Raw genomic sequence first — 26,268 nt, 5'->3', positions numbered from 1 at the left:
AGGAATGCACCGTGTGCCTCGGGCGCGATACGGTGCCCCAGTCAGGTCGTGCGTGCGTGCGTGCGTGCGTGTGTTGATGATGATGCAGGTTTCCCCTGCCCGTCAGAGAGCCTTTTGGGGGGGGGGGGGGGGGGGGAGAGGGGGGCTGAGCGCATCAGCCAGCGCCTGCGGCCAACGATGCACGCTTCCAATGGTCGTGTTGACAAGGGCTGAAACGGCGTGTCCATTGGCAAAATGCGCAGGGGAACAGAAAGAGAGGGAAGGAGAGGGGAAAAAAAAAATATCTGCAAACGAGATGCACATTCGTATTTCCCTGGTGCTGACTGACGGCGGTGACGACGACGAACAAGCGAGCGAACGAGCGAGTGTTGCGATGCGACAAGCGTTCAAGGCGCATCTCCCCCCCCACTCTCTCACACTCCCTCCCCGCGCGTCGATCTACATTGGCTTCACCGAGCCGCGCAATTGACCGGGCTGCAGTCTTCGTAGCACTTACTAGGTAGTTACGGTACTGCTAGTCATTCCAGGTACGTAGAGTACGTATACATATGATCAAGCTCGCCCAGCAAACGAACGGCATTGCCGCAACCCAGGTGCGCCAGGCCAGGGGCCGCCCAGCGTCTGAGACAGATGGAGCCGATCCCCGACACAGGGGGGAATGGAAACCAGGGCAAGCCCGCCGACTGCTGGCCGAGTCGAGAAACACGTCTTGTCTGAGACCTGCGTCTGCCTTTTTGCCTGCCTTTTTGCCTGCCGGCCAGGCCAGCCTTGGCTTCCCAACCTACGATGTACTCTGTAGGAGGGGGGAAATTGCCCAGGGACTGTGCAAATGGCGCAGCGGCCTCGCGCGTGCGAGTCCTGCCTGCAGGCCTGCCTGCTTGCTTCCTTGATCCATGTGGTGGTGATGCTGCTGCTGCTGCTGCTGCTGCTGCTTCCAAAGGAAGAAGCCCACCTGGCGAACAACAGGGTGTGTTCGACGACACATGGAGGCTTGTGTGGGCGCGGCTCCCAGCCAGCTTCCCGTGCCATGGCACCACTGCTTCTCAGCCACCCAGCCCAGCCCAGCCCAGCGCCTGGACCCTCGTCAGCGCGACCCCCGTGATCCCGGTCCGACAAACCGCTATGCCTTGGGTCGGCGGCGGGAGTTTGAAATGCTCCCGCTGTGGAAGCAGCACACAGCACAGAGGCTGCTTCTCCTCCTTGTTCATCTCGAGACGAACACCCCACCAGGGTTGCAACAGAGTGGAGTGGGCGGCTCCCCGGCAGTGAATGACGGTGGATGGGTTCTGATCAGGTTCCGGGCGACCGTGTCCGGCTTGCTCGGAAGGTAGCGCTGCCAGCGAGGGCTCCGGCTTGCTCCCTCGACCGATGTCCGTCGTTGTCGTCATCGTAGGCACAGCGCTGCGCCTCCGGCCCCGGAGAGCATGTAGCACAAATGGACATTTAGAAATTGGAATCATTGCCTCTCCGCGGCGACGCGCATCCGGGCGGGCGTTTGTCGTCGTCGTCGTCGTCGTCGTCGTCGTCGTCGTTCTTAGTTGACCCTCGTGGAGACAGAGTTTGGCTGGCCCGCTGCTCGTCTCGATGCCCCCGCGTTGTCGGCGATCGCACCAGACTATACCATACCTAACTACACCATACCACCCCGTTCCCCTCTCCTCTGGCGGGCCAAAGAAGTGCGCCGGCGCCGTCACGCGCCAAGCTCGGGGCGGTGGATTCTGTCAAGGCTTGATGAAGTGCTCTGCCCGCCATTGGGGCGCGGCTCACCGTGTTAGAGTTTCGGGCGTGGCAGTCGCTTCCGCGCAGCAGGCCTGGACAAGCTTCATCGAGGGTCCCCGATTTCCCAGCCGACTGGGGCGCCTCCCGCCGGCTGCAACGTGCGGCAGTACTTGTCTGAGCTGGGCTTTGTAGCTGATGAGGTAGGTACTCTTCTCTTATCATGGCTGCTGCCCGTTGCTGCCGGCGGAGAGTACCGTTGGAACGGTCTCGAGGCAGAGGCCGTTCAACAAAACGGTGAAACTCTGTAACTCGAGCCGCTGAACTCTGATATACTTGGATACGCATGTTCGTACGTATGTATGCCCGCTGCGTTCCCCTTTCTTTTGCGTGGTGTTTCAACCCTGTCCCGGGTGCCGGGCTGCCCCTGTGCGCGCAGGCATGCCGGGAAGCGCAGATCTGTCCCAACATTCTTTCTGACAATTAGACAGAAAAGGTTAACTTTGTGTCTGCACGTCGCCGCTTCGGACAGAAATTTTGCATGAGCTATTCAAAGCGGTTCCCAAAGAGAGCAGTACGTACAGTGCAGAACCGGGCCTTGGGGCTTGAAAAAGAGACGAGACATGCATGCAGTCCAGTGCAGCCAGCAAAAAGCGACCCAGCCAACGTCCGCAACGTAACGCACCTGCCTCTGTCAGACGAATCTCGTCCAGACCTCTGTCAGCGCAAAGGCAGGAAGGCGGGCCCCCTGCCCTGGGGCTGGTCCAGCGAACCGACCAGCCCGCGCAGGGAACCCGGGGGCCGCCCAGAGCCAATCATGGCCCGCTGTCCTCCTGGGTCTGCTGCACCCCAGCCGGGCCACCACCGGAGAGGGCGCTCGACCCACACCGTGGGTGGTCGCCTTCAAGGTACTGGACTTGTGGACATAGTACGTCTTGGTGCCTTGGAAGGACGGTGCGATAAAGACGCCCAGCCCTTAGGGCCCTTGCAGCCAATTCGGCGGTGCTCGAGAATCGCACAATTGTGCATGTATGCTTGAAGGAATCAATGCGCCTCACTCCTTCGTCTGTGCCGAGTGTGCGACAGGTTCAATCCGGACTCCCTGCCTTGCACGATTGTCCTCAGCGCTGGGGCGTGGGCACCGCCGCGCTCGCCCCGACCGCCTGTGAGCCGCTGCGCCAGCCTTCCAGCTCCACCCCCACTGACGTGAGCCCCCCCCCTCCCTTTCAGCGGGCGGTTGTCCAACTGTTCAGCGGCACAGTGCCAGCCTGCACGGCCACCCGGCCGTTCCCTTAACAGACCCCGGTCGGCCTTCCCACCCCCCCTCCCTCTCCACCGTTTCCTTTTCTCTGCCCCGTTGCCCTTTCGCTCTTCTCTCCTGCACTCCGCAATCCTCGCCTCACTTCCTCAACCCATCATCGACTTGTCCATCGCCCATCGCAGGCCGTCGCCCCCTGCCTCCCTCCACCGTCGCCCACCTCGTTCGATCGCGACGATATCCCGCGCGCACCGGTCGAAGCCGACCGAATTGCCAGCGGCCCCCGACGATTGAGTTCTTTTTCTGAGCCCGGTCCAGCCCCCTCGCTGCATGCAGCCTTGGCGTTGATATTGCCCCCGGCCACGACGGCGTCGCAGCGTTCTGCCCCGACACTCGCTGTGGTTTCGCTTCGCGCAGCCCATGCTGCTGCAACACCGGCCAGCGTAAACGTCGACGGATTATTGTTCGACCTCTGGGCCTCCAGCGGCCCTTGAACATACCGTCGAAATGGCCATCGTAAATCAGGTTCTGCACCATGCGGTCGCCCTCGTCGCGAGGGAGGTGGCCTCAACCACCCTGGCCGAGACACCAACGCCGACCTCGTCAGGCGTCCAGAGCCCGCAGACTTCGAAGCCGACCGGCACGAACCAGAGTAACGATAATAACAACAATAACGGCGGATCGAGTTCGCCACTTCTGTTTTTCGTTGCTCTTGGTTTCGGTGTCGTCTTTACCAATCTCTGGTAAGTCTTTTCACTGTTTGCGACCGGCGCACGACGTCAGGAATCGCTGGGCAGCCCCCCTGTTCCGGCGTCCACAGCTTCTTGAAATATGTTGATTAACGTGCAACGCAGGATCATCGTCGGTGTCAAGTACTGCTTCCGATACAACGCTCGCAACCGCGCCAGAATGACCAATGAAGATGGCGAGCCTATCAATCTCGAGACCGTTCAACGACCCCATCGGCGGCGTCGCGAAAAGAAATTGATGACGATGGACGAGGTTAACGAGAAGTTCCCAATGATGAAGTACAAGAGTTGGGTTTCTGAGCGTGCCAGAGAGGGGCTGCCAACTGCGGGCGGAGTGTCTGTCCCGGCCAGCAGGGCAAACAGCATTCGCGACGCTGACGGCATCGTCCCCGACTTGGCTGCCAAAGACCGGCACTCGATCGATGAGCCTCGACTCTCCAGTGAAGCCGCCGACCGCGCCCAGACAACGCAGACTACGGCGGAGACGACTGTCAAGAAGGAAGTCGAGAAGCCGAAGTCCGATAACCAACAGACAGCCGACGCCGGCCAAACATCCGGCACCCAGGATGTCGCTGCCCCAACCCCGCCAGGGCTCCAACGCATATCGAGCGAGGATATGGACGACGACGAGCACATTGACGCTGCTCTCCCCCCCGAATGCCTCTCCGCTCCTGGCGATTCTTGTGCTATTTGCATTGATACCCTTGAAGACGACGATGATGTGCGAGGGCTCACTTGCGGCCACGCCTTCCACGCCGTCTGCGTCGATCCATGGCTCACCAGTCGCCGTGCGTGCTGTCCGCTCTGCAAGGCTGACTACTACACCCCGAAGCCGCGACCAAATCAAGAAGCCGACGCGAACGCCCCCAACAACAATACTCTCGATCCGCGGAGCAACTCGCGCCTCAACCTACCAAGTGGCCTGCGGGCTGCCTGGTTTCGCGGCTCAAATTCAAACTCCAACTCACGGACTGGCTCATCGCTATTGCGTACCGGCGGGAGCTCGCGGCCACGCCGTGCCAATCGCGAGCAGACCTCGAGATCTGATCAGCAAGAGTCTGCTACCGGCCCTGACACGGCATCGCACCCGGCGAACGGGGGCATGCTCTCGTCCGTTAGACATGCCTTGCGATTTGGTCGCCGGAATAACGAGCAGACGGCTGCTTCGAACTCGGAATCGACTGCCAACGAGACAGTTACCCCTTCGCAACTCGAATCAGGAAATCGGCCGGCGGCGACGCCAGCACACTGATGTTTTACTCGAAAGCGAGGCGTTGAGTTCAACGTACGGGAAGCGTCATGAACACAAGACGGTGTTTTTACGGCTCCCGGATATTCCTCTTTTCATGAACTTCTGTCACTAGCGATGGTGTTCTCTCCTTTCGCCCAGCCACGAGCTTGGGCGGTACCGTCATCACGAAGCCGATGTTGATACATGCCGTCGTGTTAAACACGGCGGCCCTGCATTTTTTTTGATGCTTTTTCCTGCTGCCGAGAACGTTGTATCGCAGCCGTTCGATTCCTGGCGTACAGCCAGGCTGGATTGCCTGAAACTTCGAGAACCATGTATATGTACGACCAGTCAGAGTACATGCTTGCGGCTGTTTCTCCAGTGCTCGTTGGGCACATAACCAGGGCCCAGCCCCGAGTTGGATCGGCCTGGGCTCCAGAGAACTAGGGTTGTCTCTATCCTCGCCCGACTGGGGCAGGTTCTTGTAAGGCGACTTTCCTGGAATGGTGTTGTTTTATCTGCATGAGGATGATGGGAATTGCCTGCGGGAGTGGGACTGATATGGGACTGGGAAATTTTGCTTTGGAGCGGAGGAGTTAGGCGGCTATGGTGGCATCTCTTACGGTTGCCAAAATGATTTTAAGATGCGAAGAGAACCATGTCTCGATGCGGCTATGCAAATATTTTTGTCACCTGCGATTGTGACCACTGTGACTCGGGTGAGGCAAGGGTTCCTTCTTACGCCAACCAGACGAACCATTGCATCTGTTAGAGATACGAGCCCTTTTGGAAGCGTCCGCCAAAGTTGGCCGCCTTGGTCACCAGCTCCCTCCTCTGCGCCGTGCCAATCTTGCCCCCCAGCGCCATGTCCTTTTCCTTGTCAAACGCCCTCTTGCTCGGGTCGTCCTCCTCCTCGCCCTTTGCCACGCCGTCCTTCCTGCGCTTCTTGCTGTGCTCGTCGTATAGGCTCCCTCCACGCTGGGCCTCGATGCTGCCCGCGATGCGACGGTCGCGCTCCTCCTGCTCCACGTTCCTCTGCTGCTCCGCTGCCGCCGCCGCACCTCCACCACCGTCACCTGAGCGGCCGAGGACTGCATCCTGCAGCCGGCGGAGCTTCTCCTCTGGCGTCTCGGTCCATATTGAGGAGACGCCGCCGGACGCTGATGACGATGAAGGCGGCTGCTGCGTGGAGGGCTTGGAGGCGAATTTGCGGCTGCGCATGCGCGTCGGGTCACGCTCCGTGTAGCCGCTCGAGGTGGGCGGCGCGAGCATCCAGTCGTCGCGCTGAGGGGCGGCTTCGACGGGGGGCATGGACGGGCCGATGGCGTTGGCGCGCTTGGTCGTCGCCGAGGGCAGGGCGGGGCCGTAGCCGTCGTCCGAGTCCGAGTCCGAGTCCGAGTCCGAGTCCGCGTTTGATGGCGCGTCGCCTTGCGGTTTGGGTGCTGCTGCTGACGGGGGCGTAGGTCGCGCCGGTGATTGACCTCGAGGGACAGGACGAGACAACGCGGACGCAGTAGCAGTAGCAGCAGCAGCAGCAGGTGGTGGCGGCGCGGGGCCGGTATCAGAGTCCGAGTCGGAGAGGCCTATCTCGTCCCGATTTGCGCTCGCGGCGGACGGTGGGAGCGAGGGCCCGACGACGGGGGGTCTGGACTGCTGCTGCTGCCGCCGCGCGGTGGGCGGCGCGCTCGGCCCCATGCCGTCGTCCGACGAATCGTCGTCGTCGTCATCGAGGCCTATTTCATCCGCGTTGGCGTGCGACGCGGGGTCCTCGCGAAGGGGAAGCTTGCCGCTGGGAGAGTCGCTGCGCGCATCGGCACGGTCGTTGGTGCCGTCGTCGTCGGGCGTGCGCTTGCGTTTGGAGAGGTGTGGCGGAAGCTGCGGGCCTATGGAGGACATGACGCCGTCGGAGGAACCGGCCGCGGGGGTAGGCGAGGCTCCACGGGGGGCAAAGGAAGGGAAAAGGGGGGTTGAAGGGATGGAGGTGAGGAGCGTTGGTGGTTGTGTAGGAGGAGGGATGGATGGTGGGATGTCACTGGACATGACGGCGGTTTTTGGCTGGAACTTGGCGGCTGTTTTGCGCAGGGGACGTGATTGGGGCGGGCGCAGAGGGTGGGTCTGGTTAGGGCGGCACGGCCAAGCGACTTAGACGACTAGGGAGTCTTGAGACCGATCGGCTTTCCTGGTGAAGAGACCGAGAGACCTGGGCGAGGTAAGCAATTGCCTGAAGGAGAATAGTTATTACAGAAGTTACATACATCGGACTTGTAGGCGGCATCGTGGTGCTCAGTACCTAGCTGCCCAGGACCTACAGTATACCCATAGTACGTTACTTCGTACAAAATAGGTACTTTGTATCATATACCTAGCAACGGATGGCAATCTCCATCCAGTTATGCCACTGGCAACTCTTCTTTTTCGTGGTGCTTTACAGTAACTACAATCAATTTGTGATTCTAGTGACATGACCATTGAGCCCATTCAAAGATTTCGTGCCTGCCGCTTGCAGTGACACCGCCTCGACTCTGAGGGATGACCTGGCAGATCTATGCGCGTGACGTTGCATATCTGCGCAAGGACGGCGCAGCACACTCCACAGAAGACCTCGCTTACCTCCCATAGCGACGAGGAAAAGAAGTGAATGTTCCACCTTAAAAAAGAAGAAGAGAACTTACCCCACGATGTGCGAGAACGGGGAGACATGATGAGAAGAGTATGACGCCAAGTGTGAGCTTTATCCTGGAGCAAGGATTGACTTGACTTTTGAAAACTTCGTACTGTACGAAGTACTTGGGGACTGTCCTAGACTTCGATCTGACCCCGTCCAGTTCCCGGAGCAGCTAGGCAGACCAAAACGCTGGGCTAGGGCAGTTCTTATACATAAGCTTCTCGTGGTGAATCGCGGCCAAGGTCATTCGGTGAGTTGAACAGCGGGACAACAGGTTCCCACCCGTTGCAAGCGAACAATTCACCGTAGGAGAGACGACTAGGCAACAAACACCCGGACATGTATTTCATGCCGAGTTCCAATATGCCAGTTCAAACTACGTCCAATGCGACTTGCACCAGACTTGAAACATATCCTCTACCCAATTGTGGCGTCTTGAAGCGCGAGGCGGAAGGACACATGAAGCAAGTTGAAAGCATGTGCCTGGAACTGCGGGGAGTCGTCAGCGCCCACTTACACCCAAGCCCCCCCAACGGGAAATCCCCGGCCCGCAACAGCTAAGGGACGAATACTACAGGTACCTCCAACTGCCTGTATCCATGCAGGATCCCGCCAAGCTCCAGCCTCCGACACCACCACCTGTCCCACACATTGCACGCTTTCGCATCGGGCTCGCGGCGGCAGGTTTCGAGCCGATTCTTGGGAGGCAAACGTGGTCGCGACTGCGATCACCATCCACGGTCGCGGCGCCGAAAGCGACCGAGAGCGACCGCCCCAGCGCCGCCTTCCACGACCCCCCAGCTCCGCTTTGAGCTCTCCTAGCTCATGACGATTACGACACGATCCTGGGACGATGTGATGGAAGCCGAAGCGCAATGTCTGACACAGAAGATGCGCCTCCGGCGAGCGGCGAGAGCCCAGGCGTCGGGGAGACGAGCTCGCCCCCACGCGACAATGCCGACGCCGATGTCCCCCAGCTCGAGGGGCCCTCGTCTGATTCCGGTGCGATAGGTTCGGCCGACGGCTCCGAGCAAGCCACTCGCAACCACCGCGATGCCATCCGCGAGCAATTCGAGGAGGGGTCCGAAGTGAGCTCCATGGACGCCAGCTTGGTGGACGCCGTGCCGTGTCGAGCCGGCAGCCCAGTCGATTCGGTCACCTCTGGCCCGGGCTGCTCTCCGTCTGTTCAGGTAGGTCGAGACATCTATGCAAGTGGCATCACGCAAGCTGACGAGACAAGGGCTCCTTCATGTCCTCTCCCGGAAGCAGTGTCCTGCCGTCGGTAGCCCTGCGAGCCGACCTACGAAGCCCTACGCCGTCCTTCCGACCGTTCGATAGACGCTTCCAGTCCCGCATCTCGAGCTCATCCTCCGCCCACACGCTGCGGCCCTCCTCACCTGCCTTTCTATCCCCGCATAGCCGTAACGTCTCCCTGAGCTCCAACTTCCTGCTCGACCAGGCAGAGGCGGACACGCCTACGCCACCGTGGGAGGTCGTGCGATGGACGAGGCTCAAGAAGATCAACGGCCAGGCCTTCTCCGAAGCTGGCCGTCGCAACTTTGGCGCACCCACCTGCCTTGCTATCTCGGCAGCGATTGTTATAGGAACCTCAAAGGGTATAATCTTAATGTTTGACTACAATCAGAATCTCAAGATGATCATCGGACAAGGCACCAAAGGTAGGCAAACCTGGTGTACCTTGCCGCGACCTTGCAGGACTGACACGTCGCAGCCGTCGAATCTGGGGCAGTTACCGCACTCGCTATATCTGCGGATCATACCACAATTGCTGGCGGGCATGCCAACGGCAGCATATTTACCTGGGACACCTCCAGGGCAGCACGGCCATTTCTCACCATTCCTCACCTGGACGATGCCCAGGCGCAAAACCATACTGCGGATGGGCACGTGGAGAACGTGTCTGTGATTCATCTGGGCTTCTTGGGGACGCGACATACTGCTCTCGTTTCAGCCGATGACCGAGGGATGGCCTTCTCGCACCTCGCAACAAGGGGCACGGGGGCCCTCGGTCGCACGGTCAGGACGACGAGGATCCTGGGTCGGTACCCCAACGCACCGACTCCCGCTGGGAAGCCGCTCAAGCCGAGCACGGTACTTGCGTTTGCGCCCCTCCCCCTGGGAAACGTCGAGCAAGCCACAGACTCGATGGGCCTGACGGCCATGCTCACCCCTTATCTTCTGGTGATTGTCTCTACGACACCAGTTGCTCAGACCCAGCATAAGTCGGCCAGGCCAAAGGACGTTCCAGCCCACAGCGCCATGACGGGTTGCTTAGCCTGGTTTCCCGCTGTCAAGTTAAAGGTTCCCGACCCCGTCACGGGAAGCGACGTGTCCAAGGTGAAGCTTGTCTACTGCTGGTCGAATGTTCTTACCGTGCTGGACGTGGACGAGATACCGAGCGAGAGCAAGGACCAGCCGCCCTCGCTCAAGTTCAAAGCCCGGAGCAGATGGAAGTGCGAAGAAGCCATTGTCGCGGTCCAGTGGCTGAGCCGCTCCGTCTTGACCGTCCTCACCATCTCACAGAGGTTGATCGTGCTGGAAGACAGAAGTATGCGGATGACCGACGCCATCGACCTTCTGCAAAAGTACATTTACCACACGGATCTGTTCTCCAAGCAGCTACATGCACTGGTGGAACAGCTCGATGAGTCTGACCAGACCATGCACGGCGTCGTAGCCGACGCTTTCTACATGAGCTTTAAGGCGTACAAAGGTAGAATCTTCCTACTCGGGTTTAACGAAGTGTCGATCGGGGCGCTGTCTAACTGGGCGGACCGGCTCATCGCCATGATGGAAAATGGTGACTACCTTGGTGCCATTCGACTAGCTACTTCTTACTATACTGGTGACGCCGATAAGCTCACGGTCGGGCTGCCAGAGGATATAAAGCTGCGACATTCGATGGTACAGGATAAAATCATGGAAATAATCACGGCATCGCTCAAATATGCCTTTGGGCAAAGACAAAAGGGTAGCCCCGAAGCCGACGACGATCACTTGCGGCAGCTGGCTGAGACATGTTTTGTCGCATGCCAGGCTATCGGGACAACAGACTATCTCTTCGACGACATGTACGATTGGTACGAGGGCGCCGATGTGAGCGGCATATTCCATGAGACGCTGGAGCCGTATATTCTGGACGAGGCGATAACTGTTGTTCCTCCCGGTGTGGTGAAGGACATGGTCGCCCACTACGTGACCAAGGGCTGGGAGAGCAGACTCGAGGAGATGATTTGCCACATGCAAACAACAACCCTTGACCTAGACCAGGTCACACTTCACTGCAAACAGCACAGCCTTTACGATGCCTTGACGTATGTCTGGAACCAGGCCCTCGGCGACTACATAACCCCGATGGTCGATCTCCTGAGTCTCCTGCTGCCGTTGATGACAAACGGGGATAGCACCGCACAGACCGACGACTACTACAGTGTCAACGCGCTCAAGATCTTTCCATACCTCTCTTACACCTTGACAGGGAGGATATACCCGAACGGAGAAATGATGGAAGAGGAGACGGCGATTAAAGCCAAATCCGAGATCTACTGGTTCTTCTTCTCCGGGAAAACCATCGAGTGGCCAGCGGGCAGCGGGCGCGAGTTCTTGACTCGATCAGGAGACGAGTCAGAACCGGCGTTCCCATATCTGCGCATGATTCTCAAGTTCGACGCGCCCAGCTTCTTGAGCGCGCTAAACGAGGCGTTCGAGGACGGTTTCCTCAACGACTCTCCTGACAAGCAGGTCACTGGCGGTTCGCGGATGGACATGCCAGAGGAGCAGATCTTCGGGTTGACCATCAATCGCCAGTACATCATCACCATCTTGCTTGACGTCATGAATCCGGACGACTTTGCTCGAGAGGACGCCATCTACCTGGACATGTTCATTGCGCGAAATTTGCCAAAGTTTCCGCAGTACCTCCTCTTCTCTGGATCGACTTTATCCAGAGTTCTTGAGGGGCTGTGCAACTATCCCGGCGAGGACCTCGCGGACGACGCTCAGCTCAGCGCAGAGTATCTGTTGTCGGTGTATCACCCATCAGACATGGCGGCGATGCTACCTCTCTTCAGACAGGCTGGCTTCTATCGCATCTTGAAGCGCACTTTCAAAGTCGAGAAACAATACGCCAAACTTTTGACCACCTACTTTGAGGACCCCGAAGACCAAGAGGCCGTTTTCGACTGCATCTTGAACTGCCTCCGGCCACAGACAGGTTTGGATAGTAGACAAAGCAGAGAGGTGCGGCAAGTGATTGAGGGGCACGCACGAGACCTCTTGGCCCTCAGCCCGAGGAGAACGGCAAGCACATTGAGGCACCAAGATGCAGCTCTCCACCGACACGTAATTGAGTCGGCACAGGACGCGCCGGAGCTGCAGCACGCCTACTTAAAGGCCTTGCTAGAATCCGATCGTCTATCGGACGAGCAAAGCGAGCTGTTGGATCGAGATTTGGTGGAACGCTACGTCCAACTCATGTGCAAGTTCGACCCGCAGCACGTGTCCGACTACGTCGAAACGGTTCAGTCTACAAATCTCCGGTTGGAAGTCCTGCTGCCAACCATGGAGGCCACGCAAGTTGTCGATGCTGCTGTCGTACTCATGGCCCGCGACGGGCAGATAACGAATGCCATGGGGCGGCTGGTCAAGCATCTGCACACTCTCGAATCTGCGATGCAAGGCCTATTGAGCGGCGGCGAGGAGCGAAGTGGTGGTGGCGAACTTGACATTCAAGCGTCGGCCGAAGAGCTTCTGCACGGCTTGCAAAAGTATGTCCACGTCGGTATTTGGCTCTGCCAGGGCCAGACCAAAACGTCTAGGAAGAGCACAGTCGTTCAAAACGAGTCATCGTCATCTAAGGACGGTCTGTCACCAGACGAGGCTCTCTGGCTGACGCTGATTGACGCCTGCGTCCAAGTCACGAAACGCCTGTCGCCGGCCATACTAGTCACGGCCAGTGACGAGGAAGTCGACGAGGAAAAGTTACTCGCGCTGCTTCGTTCGTTGGTTCAGCATACCTTCACGGCGCTTCTGACGGCGACGTCCAGCCAGGCACATGGCCAGTCGGGCAGCAAGATGCTGTCCAATGCGGGCTCGAATCTATCCTTTCTACGTGTCCTAAAGGCGTTTCTCACCCAGGCTGCCGCATCGTCGCCCAACCTGGCTGATCTCCGCGGGGTCCTGGCTTCTATCTTCTCGGCCTATGCGTATGAGGAATCGATCTTGCGTCTGTCGAACCGCCTCCTGGAGCGAAGTCTTTTTGTCAGTGTCAACCAAGCCGTCGAGCTGAGACAGCGTGGCTGGCGACCGCGAGGATCTACGTGTGAAGCATGCGGGAGGCGGGTCTGGGGGCCGGGCGTCGCGGGCGGCGTCGTCTTCGAAGCCTGGGAGGACAAGCAGGCCATGGAGGAGGCGGCGAGGAAGGATAGGAAAGCACGGGCTGCGGCGAGGGCCACGGGCAAGGCGGGCGAGTCTGACGGCAAGAATAAGGGCAAGAGCCTCGACACGCGGCCGTCGAGCATGCTCATGGAACCTGACACGTCGAGCGGCGGCAAGGATGCACCCTTGGGCCCGCTCGTCGTGCTGGCCTGTCGGCACATCTACCATCAGAGTTGCCTGGATGCGCTGCAGGAGAGGCAAGAGAATGGGGTGCTGGGGCGGGAGCGAGAGTACAGATGCCCCGTTGATGGATAGAATGGGCATGTACTTACCTACCTACCTACTTATGCGCGCGCGTGTATGTATGTGCCTGTACAATAGCCAGGATGTCGAGATGAGCGATTATGAAGCGTTGTATTAGCAGAGAAAATACTGGCAAGAGGTCACTAATCATGCACTGCGAGATGTGTTCTTTTACGGCCGCGTTGAATGTGACGACGTATTTTCCAAGTGCTGCGCTGGCGGGCACCAGGGGGGTTGACGGACGATCATTATTCAATGGTGGGTGAGGCGGGCCGGGATTTGCGAGATTCAACGCCACACACCCCGCGACCCGCATGCCGGCAAGCAAGCAACTTCAACTTGTCATCCCTGCGACGCGCAGCAACAAAAACGCCCACGCCGTGCGCTGCCCTCTGGGCCAACAACCCCAAACCCCTCCCCCCCGGGCGCCCGACATCATGTCCATGTCGTCGGAAGACGAGGACGAATACCTCTCCGACAACCTGTCGTCGGGCTCGTCAGACGGCGACGAATCGCCGCCGCGGCCGCCGTCGCAAAACTACTTCGCGCCGCCCTTTTACGGCCGGCCGCCGACGCCGCTTCCGCCGTCCCCCTCGCTGACGTCGCTGCTGCGGCCGTCGCGGCCGACGACGCCCGATGCCTCGGACGACGACAACATGGCGCCGCTGCCGCGGGCGGCGCCCCAGGTGCCGACGTACGAGTACTACGGCTTCGTGCTGTACCTGTTCAGCAGCCTGACGTTCCTACTATGGCTGCTGTGGAGCTACCTGCCGGCGCCGTTCCTGCTGGCGCTGGGCATCGAGTACTACCCGGACCGGTGGTGGGCGCTGGCGACGCCGGCGTTCCTCGTCATGACGCTCGTGTACATTTACGTGGCCCTGGCGTCGTACAACACGGAGATGCTGACGGTGCCCATGGCGAGCGTCGAGACCATGGTCGACGGCGCGGGCAAGCTGGCCGTCATCGACTCCAAGGGCCGGCTGCGCCCGAGCGTGAGCGCGATCGCGGGCGCGAGCGGCGGGACTGGCGGCGGCGGCGGTGGCGGCGGCGGCGGTAGGCGGGAGCGCAAGTGCGACGGCAATGGGCGGCTGCGCTGGCGCGAGATTTGGAACGAGGGGACCGACGCGGTGCTGGATATTCCGCTGGCGGGCGTGTGCGAGGTGCTCTACGGCGAGGGGAGGGAGGAGGGCGGTTTCGACGACGGGACGTGAGGGACTTTGCGGAAGCGATTGGCAGCGACTTGAAGAAGAGAACAGCGGAGGATATGTGCCTTTGGCCGCTATACAGCTGTGTTGTACTATCATCGGGATCATACATTACGGGATGGGCGTTGGCGTCAGGCGTGGCCATTGACGATGGTGTTGGCGGATGGGTTGCTGACATGCAGCGAAACATGGTACCACTAGATGTTTTGATTGAAAAACTAATGAAGAGTAATACTGTATGCCATCATGCCATCATCCGGTCATAGACTCGCCTTCGATTGTCACTCTCAGCTCCGTCAGAGGATCCTCCCGAGACGAGGCTGTCATCACTTCCCGCGCCGTCCGCCCCACCCCCACCCACCATAGCCTTTGCAAGGATACGCCGCCACAAAAATTCTACCTTTGACAACTTTCTGGAAACTTGGACCCTGCGGCGGCCGCCCCAAGAAATCTGCAACCTCCACCGCGACACTGCCTTTTTTTTTTTTTAACTTGTGTTTCTTCGTCTGTCCGCAACACGACGCCGTCCCGCCCGCGCTCAGCGCCATAGCCCAGCCATGGACATCTTCAAGATCCTGTCCCGCGGGACCGTCAAGACGTCCAAGGGCGCGCAGCTCGGCGCCAATGCCGCCGCCGCCGTGAAGCTCCCGTCGGCCGGCACCCGGACGAACCCGCAGCTCTTCCACGACGACGTCCGCGGCCAGAAGCGCAAGCGCAACGGCGACGAGCCCGACAAGGAGCCGTCGCCCCAAGAAGACCTGCCCGTGGTGGACTTTTTCGCCCCCAAGGCCGAGTCCGCTGCCGGCAAGAAGCAGCAGCCCGAGGCGCACAAGGCGGATCGCGCGCCGAGTCCCGCGCCCATGCCCACGAAGAAGCTGAGCGAGGACGAGTGCCGCCAGCTGCTGCGGTCGCATCGCCTGAAAATCACGCTCATGTCCAAGGTGGAGGAGCAGAACAAGGTCACCAAGTCAAAGAAAAAGAAGAAGAAGGCGGTCGTCGAGGCGAAGAAGGAGGAGAAGAGGCAGCTGTTCCCTCAGCCCCTCGAGTCATTCGGCGACCTGCGGACCAACTACGGCATCTCCCGAAGGGTTGCCGAGAACCTCGTCGCGCAGGGCTACCGCGTCCCCACGGAGGTGCAGCTGGGCAGCCTGCCCCTGCTGCTGCACCCGGAGCTCGCGCTGGACGACAAGGAGGGCCTCGAGGAGGGCATCGACTTTCTCGCCGTCGCGCCGACTGGCAGCGGCAAGACAATCAGCTTCCTCATACCGGCCATCAACAACATCATGCGGAGAAGAGCCGAGGCGAAGCTGCACGGGATCCACGAGCTCGAGGCCGTGGTCGTGGCCCCGACCAGGGAGTTGGCGTTTCAAATCGTCAACGAGGGCAACAAGCTGGTGCAGGGCACGGGTCTCAAGATTGCGGGCATGAAGAAGGGCATGGCGCTTGCTGCTGAGCAACAGGTGCTCGCCGAGGACAGCTCTGATGATGAGCCCGAGGAGAGCGACGAAGAGGACGAGTCGGAGGACGAGGAGAAGAAAAAGAAGCAGTCCCGCAAGCCAGGGTCCGTCACCAAAGCGGACATTTTGGTCACGACGCCGCTGTTGCTGCTCAACTTCCTCACATCAGGACCGAGTGGCATGACCAAGGTCCTGCCTACGGTGCGCGACCTGATACTCGATGAGGCGGACGTTCTTTTGGATCCATTGTTCCGGGAACAGACGCTGGGGCTGTGGACGGCGTGCACGAACACGAAGCTGAGACTGTCGTGCTGGTCGGCCACCATGGGCTCTAATATCGAGACGCTGGTCACGGACAAGGTCAAGGCCCGGGCCGAGTCCCTGGGCATCAGCCAGAAGCCGCTGGTACGGCTTGTCGTGGGCCTCAAGGACACGGCGGTGCCCAACGTGGTGCACAAGCTCACTTATACGGCGAGCGAGCAGGGCAAGCTGCTGGCGCTGCGACAGCTCCTGCACCCGACGGCGAGCGACGACTCGGGCCCTCCGCTGCGGCCGCCGTTCCTCGTCTTCACGCAAACCATTGACCGCGCGACGGCGCTCCACGAGGAGCTCAAGTACGACATACCGCTCGAGGCGGGCGGGTCGTCGCGGATCGCGGCGCTGCACAGCGGGTTGCCCGACTCGGCGCGGGCGGCCATCATGCGCAAGTTCCGCGCGGGCGAGATCTGGGTGCTCATCACGACGGACGTGCTCGCGCGCGGCGTCGACTTTGCGGGCGTCAACGGCGTCGTCAACTACGACGTGCCCGGGTCCAGCGCCGCGTACGTGCACCGCGCGGGGCGGACGGGCCGGGCGGGTCGCGAGGGCGGCGTGGCCGTCACCTTTTACACCAAGGAGGACATACCCTTCGTCAAGACGGTGGCCAACGTGATCGCGGCGAGCGAGCGGCAGGCGGGCAAGACGGGGGCCGAGGCGGGCGTGCAGAAGTGGCTGCTCGACGCGCTGCCCAAGGTGACCAAGGCGGACAGGAAGAAGCTGAGGGAACGCGGCGTCGAGGCGCGCCGCAGCGGCACGAGCAAGGCCAAGATCACGTCGACGAGCGGCTACGAGCGGCGCAAGCAGCACAACAGGCAGGGGGCCATTGAGGGCAGCAAGAGGCGCAAGACGACGACGACGACGACGGACAGGGAGGGGGGTGATGATGACGGCGACGGCGGCGAGTGGGCTGGCTTCGGGAGCTAGTTCAAGTCAGGAGCCGCCAGCTGCTGATGGTATTCGACTCCAAGAGGCCCTCCTGTGCGCGTCCCATTCATGACACGCGCCCCTACCGGTGTTATCCCGTCCGTCCACCACCAAACGCCGACGATATAGGGGACGAGGGACGGGGGTGCCCCCGTCACAACCGGGGTGCAAACGCCCACAGTCCCCCACGGTAGTGGTATTGTGGAAATCGATGAGATTGAAGAGGGGGTATAAAAGAGTACGCCAAGCGAGGGAGCAATCGAGGCCGTGGCGCCCATTTCTTCTTGGCCGCGGATATTTATTACTTTTGCACGCCAGCCCTGTCTAGACATTTCAACGATTAATAAATGCCCTGAACTGGTGCTCTTACATGCGTACCTTACATATTAACCCAAGGTCCATGCCGAGACTCTCTTGATTTCTTCTTTCGGGCTGTCATTCATGCATTCAGTCAGTCATTCATGCACTCGTCCCACTGGACCCTCCTCAACTGCCTGCCTGCCGCCTATCGTATCATCATCCTCCACGAGGTTATTTACTCACTCGCTCCCCCCTCCCCACCCCCTTCCTTCCATCCATCCAACCCCTCGTTCCACCAGCGGCAGCATCACCGACCCGGCCCGCCCTTAACTATGCTCTTGTCTTCGTTTCAACTACAAACCTTGCCTGCAGTCTGACTCCCTCCCCTCCCATAGACTCGCCTCCTCCTGAGCCATGCAATCCCATACCTACCTACCTACCTGTAGTAGTAACTACGTACTCCATACTGGCAAATATCAGACGAAGAAGGCCTAGACTGCACACACACTGTAAAAGCTAAAAAAGACCCTTCCTTCCGCCGTGCTCGATCCCTTCCTAGGCGGCGGGTGCTTGCGGTTCCTCCTCCTCTCTGGCCGCCTACGCCCTCACCCTTTTCTTTCTTTCTTGTTTACCCCCCTCCCTGGGCTCTCTACCCTGGCTGCGTTCGTTGAAATGGCAGGGGCCGGTGCGTCTCTTGGCTTTCCTTGATATATATGCGTGTTCTCCATTCCCCTCTTTGCTTGTGAGGGGAGAGAGAGAGAGAAGGGGATAGTGGTGGCAGTGGAGACCAAAGGCGGTGGTGGTGATTTGGGCCCCTTACGCGGTGCTCGTGATGCGGTGTCCGTGGTAGTACTGGCAGTCCCTCCTGTGGCTGGACATGTCCTTGCTTAAGTTAAAGGGTCCCCATGCCACACGCACATATTCACTTATTCTCGAAGAATACGATTTACATCCCGACCCCTTTCTCAAATCTCGGGTGCCTTCATCACGATCCTTTTGGTTGCAGCGGCAACTCTCCCACATACCTGAAAGCCAACCCTCCTCCATCCAGCCCGGGATATCCTCCATATAAGCTACTATTCACAACACTCATTATCGTCGCCATCGCCTCCTTTTCTTTTCTTTCCTTCAACACGATAAACAGAAAGAACACACACACATAACAGAAAAGCAGCCAAAAGAGAGAGAAAAAGGGGACCACAGCATCAACCCACCAAAGACATCATGAAGCCGACCATCCTCCTCGCCGCTACCGCCACGCTCGCCTCCGTGTCCGAGGGCTGCGCGCTCATCAAGTCCCGGGGCCGCGACTGCCACGGCACGGCGCGCAACGAGGGCGGCAACTGGTACTGCGGCGAGGTCGACCACATCACCTTCACGGGGCTGGGCGACCGGGGCAGCTACAAGGCCGTCACGAACATGGGGCCCGGGGGCCGGTGCGACATGCAGGACAAGGCCTACGACGGGCCTTTGGGGGTCCTGGCCGATGAGGTATGTTTATGTTGCGTGCGTGCGTGTATACGTGTGTGTGTGGGCGTATGACAGAGAGAGAGTGTGTGTGTGTTTTGTCGATCAAGAGCTCTTTTTCTCCTGCCCGACAAGTCCCCTTCCGAAACTCTTCGTTCTTTGGGCTAACAATGCATGGCAAAGCTCTCGATTCACATCCGCGGTCCCTTCAGACTCAAGGAGGCAGCCGTCTACAACCTCGGCGCCCACGACACCTGGCACCGCGTCTCCTACTACCACGCCGCGAAGCAACTCGTCGACAACATGGTCTTTCTCGGCATGTACGGCGGCCAGGGCTCCGGCGTGTTCGACCAGTACGTCGACCCCCTTTCTCTCGATGACGAGAAAATTAAATGATCACGACCCGCCCATGCAAGAGTTGTTTGAATTGAGGTGATGAGATGGCTGACGCTGCTGGTCTTCACGTAACGATAGGAACTGGGGCAACTCACTCGCGTACCTCAACGCCGACGGCACTGCCGGCTCCAGCGCGTCCCAGATCCTCGACGACGTGGAGATCCCGTCAAACAAGGAGCTTGCCATATTCAGCGGCAAGAAGTGCAACGAGAGCTGCGGCTTCTCCCGCGCCGAGGACGTTGCGTTCCGTGAGTTACCCCCGCTCTCTCAGTCTGAGGCCATCTTCAGAAAAAACATCCTCGGACGTCTTGTCACCATGTATGTGTAGGCTGACCACAGCTCCCTCCAACAGACGGCTTCGGCGGCGGCAACAAGGTCTTCCTCTTCGACTTCCAGATGCCGCTCCACCAAGCGAGCAGAAACGACTTCAACGGCGACATGCCCGCGTTGTGGGCGCTCAACGCCAACATCCCTCGCACCGCCCAGTACGGTGGCTGCAGCTGCTGGAAGACGGGCTGCGGCGAGTTGGACATTTACGAGGTCCTCGCCCCCGGTGACACCAAGTGCAAGAGCACCTTGCACGCCGCCCATGCCGGTGGCAGCTCCGACTACTTCGCCCGCCCCGTCGACCGTCCCGTCAAGATCGCCGTCGTCTTCAGTGCCAAGGAATCGGCCGTCGCCATCCACCGCCTCGACGACAACACTGCCTTTGCCCCCAATTTCACCGACCGGACCGTCTTTACCTGGCTCAGGGGAGCCGTGGACGGCAAGGGTGTCAGCATGTTCCACGTCCCCCGTTGAGTGGCGGCAACAACTTTGTTTCCCCCCGGTGTTGTTTTCCTTTCAGTGACATATGCGCCTGGGTTTCCAATCAATTTTGACACAACAGATCCCATGCCTGTACATAATTTTCCTTCAGTTTGTACATATTATGATGGCTTGAATCGCGGCACAGTTGTCTCGCTTGTATACACGTACCCGTACAGATAGTCGTACAAACCCTGCCTACAGTCAATCCGCTTCACTTCAGCGGCGCCTCTTTATCGTCAGCCGACAAGCCCACCACGTTTCTCAGCGTTCCAAAGCTTAGGCAGTCGCTGATGCGGTTGGCCCCCGAGAAGAGCATGACGAGGCGCTCCACGCCGCAGCCCCAGCCGCCAGTCGGGGGCAACGCGTAGTCCAACGCCTTCACGTAGCTTTCGTCAAGGGGAGATGTCTCCCACTCGTCCTTTTCGGCTTCTTCTGCAGGCGGCGGCGCAGGTGCATCTTCTGCTGTCGCCTCCTCAAACCCGACTTCTCCATCGGGCATGTTGACGAGATTGCGGTGGGCATTAAGCTTCCGCTTCTGCTCGTCAGGGTCGTTCTCTTCTTCGTACATGTTTGCCAGCTCCCTGCCGCCGACAAAGAGCTCCGCGCGCGCCGACACGAGCTGGTACGTCGTGGGGCACAGGAACCCCTTGGCCAGTGGCGACATGCATACGGGGTGATTGGTTATGAAGACAGGCTCATTGAACGACATGGGCTCGATATAAATCGCTGCTAGGCGATCCAGAAGCTTAGGCAGCGAGGTGGGCACCTCTCCGGGAACCCTGATGCCGGCAAGCTTCAGAACTGCAAGAAGCTCGGGGAGGGCACCATCGGCGGTCAGCTTCGGAAAGCGGATCCCGACCGCCTCCTCTAACGCGGGGATGAATTCGACCTGCTTGAACGGCCGCACGAACCTGCTCAAATCGATGGGCGGTAAAGACGTGAGCTGTGTGGATATCAGCTCCTGACAGTGCTTGGCTAAGCTGTACATCAACTCTTCCGTCTCGTTGATCAGATCAGCGAGGTTGGTATAAGCGCTGTAGAACTCGCACATGGTGAACTCGGGGTTGTGCGTTGCGTCGACGCCCTCGTTTCGGAAGGCAGGGCCAATTTCGAAGACCCTGTCCACGCCGCCGACCACAAGTCGCTTCAGCCACAGTTCCGGGGCGATGCGAAGGGCCAGGTCTCTGTTTCGAAACTCGGTGGCTTTGGTGACGAACGGCCGGGCAACTGCCCCTCCCGCATTTTCGGCCAGGATGGGCGTTTGGAACTCGAGAAAGCGTTTCGAGTGCAAGTGGTCGCGCATATGCTTGGTGATTTCTGCACGGAGCCTAAGAATGTCCACCACTTCCTTGTTCACGAGCATGTCGACGTGACGCTCCTGCATCCTCGTCTTCGCGTTGGTGAGCTTCTCTGGAATTTGCTCCATGGACGGCGACAAAAGCTCAGGGAGCTCCCGAGCCTCGAGGGTCGGCTCTCCACTGTCCGTACGAGTGGCGATACCAGTGACCGCTGCGAAGCGTCAGCCAAGCCCTGGAGCTATGGGGAGCATGGATTGCCTACAGATGTGGTCGCCGACTTGTATCAAGTTCTTGAACAGGGCGAATTTATGGATTCTTCTATGCTTCTCTGACACACACTTGTTCTTGTTGACCATGACTTGCACTTTTTGGAACTCGTTTACGATGTCGAGGAAGATGAGCGATTTGCCCACCACTCGTTTGGAGCGGACGCGGCCGGTGAGGACGACGTTCTCGTCGCAAAGACCCTCGCGGAAGTCTTCCAGGAATTCCGGGACACTCTTTCGAGCAGGAAGAGATTCTAGTCGAGGGTATGGATCAGGATAGAGAGGGTCTTCGTTCTCCTGATCTTCCCGCAGCTCCCGCTGTCGATGCTGCTTGAACGGCGAGGCGCTTTCGCGTGGTTCCTCTTCAGGAGCAAGCTCCGACAGCTTTGACTGGCCATTAGGCTTCGTGGATAGAGATCGGGAGACTATTATGGGCGCCGCACCGCGACGGAGCTGCATTGACGCAGTCCTCCATGGTGCAGGCCGTCCGATTCGAGCAGCGGCGCCGCACTGGGCTTTGGCGGATTGGCGCGCCAGCCAAAGGCATTTAGTAGACTTCATTATAACTGAGATATCCCTGTTAGCCAGGATCCAAGCTTAGGTGCGTCAAGTAAAGTTTGAGTAAAGCTTGGAGAAGATCAGGTAAAGGCAGGTTGTAATCACACGCAGCAAGCTGCGTCAATCGCAGCGGTTCTGAAGCGAAAATGCGAGTTCATCATATGACATGGAAAGTAGTATGGGAACATTTGGGGAAAGGGACTTACAATCATAGCGACCGCACGGAACGTGCGTTCCACGTGCAGTGAGAGCTCGTGAAAGCGCGCGTGTGCGTGGATGGAGATGGGAGAAATTTCCAATGGCAGGCTGGTCCAAGACTTTTTCGTCTCCAACGAGGGCCGCAGGTCCGGTACGTACCGGTCGTGTCCAGGCCCCACCAATTCGGGCAAAGGAACATCCATTAAAGCGCCGCCGGCCTGGCGCCCAGCCTCGCCAGTTGCTTCCCGCCGCTCAGCGCCGTTGGACCACTAGAGCTCTCCTACAGTTGAGCGACCGGACCACCACTACCACTGGTGGACACGCCGCCCTGCGAATCATCGACGACCAGGCTGAATTTTGATCCTGCAAACGCGCACCCGCTTCGCAGCTCACCACCACCATCGCCCATCGCTCACAACCATCCGTCGCCCTGCCTTGGAATTGGCCGCGCACAGTGACGGCAATTGAAGCACAGCCATGGCCCAGCAGCCCCTGTCCACGTCGGTGCAGCCCACCGACATCTACGGCGGAGGTCCGTCGCCTCTCCCTCGCGCGCTTGGCCGTGGCCTTGATGCTAACAGCAGCCTGCAGATGAGGTGTCCGCCCTCGTCCTCGACCCGGGATACTGCAACACGCGCGCGGGCTACGCCGGCGAGGACGTGCCCAAGTCGATCCTGCCGTCCTTTTACGGCCACGTCACGAGCGAGCCGCAGCGCGACCTCTTCGGCGACGAGTGCCTCATCCCCCGCGCCGACTTCGAGGTCCGCAACTACATGAACAGGGACAGCGTCGTCGAGGACTGGGACACGGCCGGCAAGATCTGGGAACACATGCTTATCAAGCGTCTGCAACCCGAGCGCCCGACTCCGCCGGCTAAGAACGGTCTCAACGACGACGCCAAGGAGCAGGACGGCGAGGGCGACGTGGCCATGGAGGAGGCCGCCGACATACAGGAGAAGCCGCTCGAAGAGAACCCGTTGCTCATGACTGAGGCGCCCTGGAACACGCCAAAGTCGAGAGAAAAGGCCATTGAGATCATCATGGAGAATTGGGGCTGCCCGGCCTTCTGGCTGAGTCGCACCCCCGTCCTGGCTGCCTTTGCCGCCGGCAAGGCCACCGCCTTGGTCATCGATGTCGGTGGCGCCAACACTTCCGTCACCGCTATTCACGATGGCATGGTTCTTAAGCGATCTATCCAGCGGTCGCCCGCCGGCGGTCTGTGGCTGTCGTCGCAGATCCGCAGCCTGTGGGAGACGTCGGAGCCCAAGGTCAACCTCATCCCTACATACATGGTTGAGAACAAGACTCCAGTCGATGCCCTCGCCCCTGCGCAGGCACGACTGCGAAAGTTTCCCTTTGAAATCAGCGACTCGTACCGCGCGTACGAGGAGGAACGCGTCCTGACCGAGTTCAAGGAGTCTGTTGTGGAGGTGTGGCGCGGCCCTGGCCGCTACAGCGCCCCCGGAAACGAAGACTACGTCAAGACGCAGCCCGGTCGCGTGTTCGAGATGCCCGACGGCTACAACCAGATGTGGCGCGAGCAGCGGTTCAAGGCCACCGAGGGCATGTGGGACGAGAGCGCCGGGTACCCCATTCCCGAGTCGGAGCGTCTCACTAAGGCACAGACGATCCCCGAACTCATCCGCGCTGCCCTCAACGCCGTTGACGTCGACCTCCGCGGCAACCTGTTGGCCAACGTGGTCGTCACCGGCAGCACCAGTCTGATCAACGGCTTCAACGATCGCCTCAACAACGAGCTCATGGCCATGTATCCCGGCCTCAAGGTCAAGATTCACGCCGCGGGCCTGACGAGCGAGCGGCGGTTCGGCGCCTGGATCGGCGGCTCCATCCTTGCCAGCCTGGGAACCTTTCACCAGATGTGGATATCGCGTAAGGAGTATGAGGAAAATGGCCCCGGCGTGGTTGAGAAGCGGTGCAAGTAGACGGCGGTCCAAATAGGGGGCGGGCGCGAACGGGTTTGGCGTACGGAGTCGGGAAACAATGCGGTTTTTTTTTTCGCGACGAACAGGACGCTACAAAAGACAGAATTCAGTGAATGGGTTATAGTGTATGAGTTATCGACTCAATTGCATTACATTCATCGGCATGCAAGGCTCGCTTCAATGACGTGGTTATCCAACTGGCACAGGAATGCCCCGATGCGATTCTTCAACTCAGACCGAGACTTGCTCGGTCGCGGCCGTGTCTGTGCCCGCCTCGGCCTCACGCTCGGCTCTCCTCTGCTTGACCCATGAGCCAAGCTCGTTCCAGATGGCCTGCTTCTCCGCGGGCGACAGCGAGGCGGCGAGCCCGCTCGTGCTGCTCGCGACAAAAACCCTCGCGCCGGGCCACTCGCCGGCGACGACGCCCATGTTCTCGCCCTCGTCCTGCCAGCCATACTTGAAAGCCTTGCCGACCTTGGCGCCGGCGTGCCTGACGCGCCAGATGCTCTCCCAGATGCTCTTGCCGACGATGCACATGCACTCGGGGCGCCAGGCGCGGGCCTTTTCCTCGAGGGCGGCGACGCCGTCGTCCATCTCGCGGCTGCTGAGCTCGGCGCCGTTGCGGCTGGGGCGGGCGACGATGTTGGTGTGGCCGAGGGCGTAGAGGGCGGGCATCTGGCGGTCCTCGTCGGGGCGGCAGGGCCGCGGGGTGATGCCGCTGGAGAAGAGCAGCTTCCAGAAGAGGTTGGAGGGGTGGGCGTAGGCGTGCCCCGTGCGCGCCGTCTGGATGCCCGGGTTGAGCCCGACGAAGAGCACGATGAGGTTGGGCAGCAGGGCGTCGGGGAGGAGCGGGAGGTGCGCGTACGTCGACGGCGGTGCGTAGCCGGTGCGACTAGGACGCTTGCGCTTGCGGCCGCCGTCGCCATCGCCGCTGGTGCTCCGGCTCTGGCTCCGGCTCCGGGAGGTGGCGGCGGACGGCGGTTCTGACGACGTCGGCGACGGATCTTGAGATGATGGCGACGGGGGGCTGCGGGAGCGCTTGCGGGAGCTCGTTGAGCGCGCGCGATGAGATGGGGAGCGGCGCCCAGGAGAAGCAGAGACGGCGACGACGGACGACGATGCGTTGTGCCGGGGGCTCCGTCGCGGGAGCCGCGTCTCGGAGGAGCCGTTGTACTTGAAGCTGTCAAGCTGAAGGCGACCCTTGAAGGACGCCGGCGGAGGCGAGCCTGGCTCTTCTCCTTCCTGCATGGCGGCGTTCTTGTCGTGAGACCCCTGGGTGGCGATGATTCCGTGTATTCACGATGACAGGAAGCGATGGAATCTTCTATAGCCCGTCGTCACAATTTTAAGATGGAAACAAGCGCGTACGAACGTCAGAGGAAATAGGGGTGCCTGTAATGGCAGAGAGAAACTCTTCGTTGGTACGTTCTAGTCGCTTCCGTGCTGAAGCTCTCCGAAGACATGATGATGGCTGCCCGCCAGGGCAGACTGGCAGGCATGTCGTTGACGAGAAAGCCCGGATTGGCTGATGAGTGGCTTTAGCAGTACGGGGGCTTTTTGTTGGACTCTGCGGGTGGGTGCCCAGTGGCGGTCGGAGGCGTCGTCCTCCAGTGGAAGCGCAAAGACAGCCGTCCATCTTCACTGCCTACTAGGTAGGTAGGTTCCTACCATGGAACGCAGTAGGCGCCAATTTCCATCTTGACAACCACAATGGCATGCCCTACTGTCGTGATCCCGTCCCAGGGCAGCTCCGCATCATCATCGTCATCATCAGCATTTTTACCCATCGTCATCCGGGGCTGGCACCAG

The 26,268-nt window shown here is 59.9% G+C and overlaps 10 protein-coding genes across 10 annotated transcripts; 6 read left to right on the top strand and 4 right to left on the bottom strand.

Annotated features, from left to right (window-relative positions):
- Positions 1–3,078: 3,078 nt before the first annotated feature.
- On the top strand, positions 3,079–5,748 carry JDV02_009331 (uncharacterized protein). The gene is made up of 2 exons (XM_047990985.1): positions 3,079–3,717; positions 3,829–5,748. The coding sequence occupies exons 1-2, from the start codon at positions 3,482–3,484 to the stop codon at positions 4,973–4,975; spliced, it is 1,383 nt and encodes a 460-aa protein (XP_047846995.1). The 5' UTR covers positions 3,079–3,481; the 3' UTR covers positions 4,976–5,748.
- Positions 5,542–6,955, bottom strand: JDV02_009330 (uncharacterized protein). The gene has a single exon (XM_047990984.1). The coding sequence runs from the start codon at positions 6,848–6,850 to the stop codon at positions 5,723–5,725; it is 1,128 nt and encodes a 375-aa protein (XP_047846994.1). The 5' UTR covers positions 6,851–6,955; the 3' UTR covers positions 5,542–5,722.
- A 1,296-nt stretch (positions 6,956–8,251) lies between these two features.
- VPS8 (Vacuolar protein sorting-associated protein 8) lies at positions 8,252–13,455 on the top strand. The gene is made up of 3 exons (XM_047990983.1): positions 8,252–8,809; positions 8,860–9,298; positions 9,352–13,455. The coding sequence occupies exons 1-3, from the start codon at positions 8,495–8,497 to the stop codon at positions 13,329–13,331; spliced, it is 4,734 nt and encodes a 1,577-aa protein (XP_047846993.1). The 5' UTR covers positions 8,252–8,494; the 3' UTR covers positions 13,332–13,455.
- Positions 13,456–13,651: 196 nt separating this feature from the next.
- Positions 13,652–14,722, top strand: JDV02_009328 (uncharacterized protein). Its single transcript, XM_047990982.1, has one exon. It carries the CDS (start codon positions 13,757–13,759, stop codon positions 14,528–14,530), a length of 774 nt encoding a protein of 257 aa, XP_047846992.1. The 5' UTR covers positions 13,652–13,756; the 3' UTR covers positions 14,531–14,722.
- Positions 14,723–14,930: 208 nt separating this feature from the next.
- On the top strand, positions 14,931–17,598 carry ROK1 (RNA helicase). Its single transcript, XM_047990981.1, has one exon. The coding sequence runs from the start codon at positions 15,082–15,084 to the stop codon at positions 17,221–17,223; it is 2,142 nt and encodes a 713-aa protein (XP_047846991.1). The 5' UTR covers positions 14,931–15,081; the 3' UTR covers positions 17,224–17,598.
- Positions 17,599–18,747: 1,149 nt separating this feature from the next.
- Positions 18,748–20,187, top strand: TOS1 (target of Sbf; the record flags this gene model as incomplete). Its single annotated transcript, XM_047990980.1, has 4 exons — positions 18,748–19,014; positions 19,174–19,343; positions 19,465–19,634; positions 19,739–20,187. The coding sequence occupies 4 exons, from the start codon at positions 18,748–18,750 to the stop codon at positions 20,185–20,187; spliced, it is 1,056 nt and encodes a 351-aa protein (XP_047846990.1).
- Positions 20,188–20,407: 220 nt separating this feature from the next.
- On the bottom strand, positions 20,408–22,219 carry MSK1 (Lysine--tRNA ligase; the record flags this gene model as incomplete). Its single annotated transcript, XM_047990979.1, has 2 exons — positions 20,408–21,705; positions 21,757–22,219. The coding sequence occupies 2 exons, from the start codon at positions 22,217–22,219 to the stop codon at positions 20,408–20,410; spliced, it is 1,761 nt and encodes a 586-aa protein (XP_047846989.1).
- A 101-nt stretch (positions 22,220–22,320) lies between these two features.
- JDV02_009324 (uncharacterized protein) lies at positions 22,321–22,719 on the bottom strand (the record flags this gene model as incomplete). The annotated part of the gene is made up of 2 exons (XM_047990978.1): positions 22,321–22,326; positions 22,525–22,719. 2 exons carry the CDS (start codon positions 22,717–22,719, stop codon positions 22,321–22,323), a joined length of 201 nt encoding a protein of 66 aa, XP_047846988.1.
- A 64-nt stretch (positions 22,720–22,783) lies between these two features.
- Positions 22,784–24,646, top strand: ARP4 (NuA4 histone acetyltransferase subunit). Its single transcript, XM_047990977.1, has 2 exons — positions 22,784–23,048; positions 23,108–24,646. The coding sequence occupies exons 1-2, from the start codon at positions 22,994–22,996 to the stop codon at positions 24,457–24,459; spliced, it is 1,407 nt and encodes a 468-aa protein (XP_047846987.1). The 5' UTR covers positions 22,784–22,993; the 3' UTR covers positions 24,460–24,646.
- On the bottom strand, positions 24,334–26,232 carry JDV02_009322 (Thymine-DNA glycosylase). The gene has a single exon (XM_047990976.1). It carries the CDS (start codon positions 25,705–25,707, stop codon positions 24,691–24,693), a length of 1,017 nt encoding a protein of 338 aa, XP_047846986.1. The 5' UTR covers positions 25,708–26,232; the 3' UTR covers positions 24,334–24,690.
- Between the last annotated feature and the right edge of the window lie 36 nt (positions 26,233–26,268).

The sequence above is a fragment of the Purpureocillium takamizusanense genome, chromosome 9, assembly GCF_022605165.1.
Source record: "Purpureocillium takamizusanense chromosome 9, complete sequence".
Taxonomy (NCBI): Eukaryota; Fungi; Ascomycota; class Sordariomycetes; order Hypocreales; family Ophiocordycipitaceae; genus Purpureocillium; species Purpureocillium takamizusanense.
The sequence above is the reverse complement of the archived record's forward strand: the minus strand, read 5'-3'. Positions and strand labels throughout refer to the sequence as shown.

Coding starts and splice junctions, on each gene's coding strand:
- JDV02_009331 (XM_047990985.1), top strand. CDS start 3,482: ATGGCCATCGTAAATCAGGTTCTGCACCATGCGGTCGCCCTCGTCGCG. Junction 3,718..3,828: donor GTCGTCTTTACCAATCTCTG/GTAAGTCTTTTC, acceptor CGTGCAACGCAG/GATCATCGTCGGTGTCAAGT.
- JDV02_009330 (XM_047990984.1), bottom strand. CDS start 6,850: ATGTCCTCCATAGGCCCGCAGCTTCCGCCACACCTCTCCAAACGCAAG.
- VPS8 (XM_047990983.1), top strand. CDS start 8,495: ATGTCTGACACAGAAGATGCGCCTCCGGCGAGCGGCGAGAGCCCAGGC. Junction 8,810..8,859: donor GCTGCTCTCCGTCTGTTCAG/GTAGGTCGAGAC, acceptor TGACGAGACAAG/GGCTCCTTCATGTCCTCTCC. Junction 9,299..9,351: donor CATCGGACAAGGCACCAAAG/GTAGGCAAACCT, acceptor GACACGTCGCAG/CCGTCGAATCTGGGGCAGTT.
- JDV02_009328 (XM_047990982.1), top strand. CDS start 13,757: ATGTCCATGTCGTCGGAAGACGAGGACGAATACCTCTCCGACAACCTG.
- ROK1 (XM_047990981.1), top strand. CDS start 15,082: ATGGACATCTTCAAGATCCTGTCCCGCGGGACCGTCAAGACGTCCAAG.
- ARP4 (XM_047990977.1), top strand. CDS start 22,994: ATGGCCCAGCAGCCCCTGTCCACGTCGGTGCAGCCCACCGACATCTAC. Junction 23,049..23,107: donor CACCGACATCTACGGCGGAG/GTCCGTCGCCTC, acceptor AGCAGCCTGCAG/ATGAGGTGTCCGCCCTCGTC.
- JDV02_009322 (XM_047990976.1), bottom strand. CDS start 25,707: ATGCAGGAAGGAGAAGAGCCAGGCTCGCCTCCGCCGGCGTCCTTCAAG.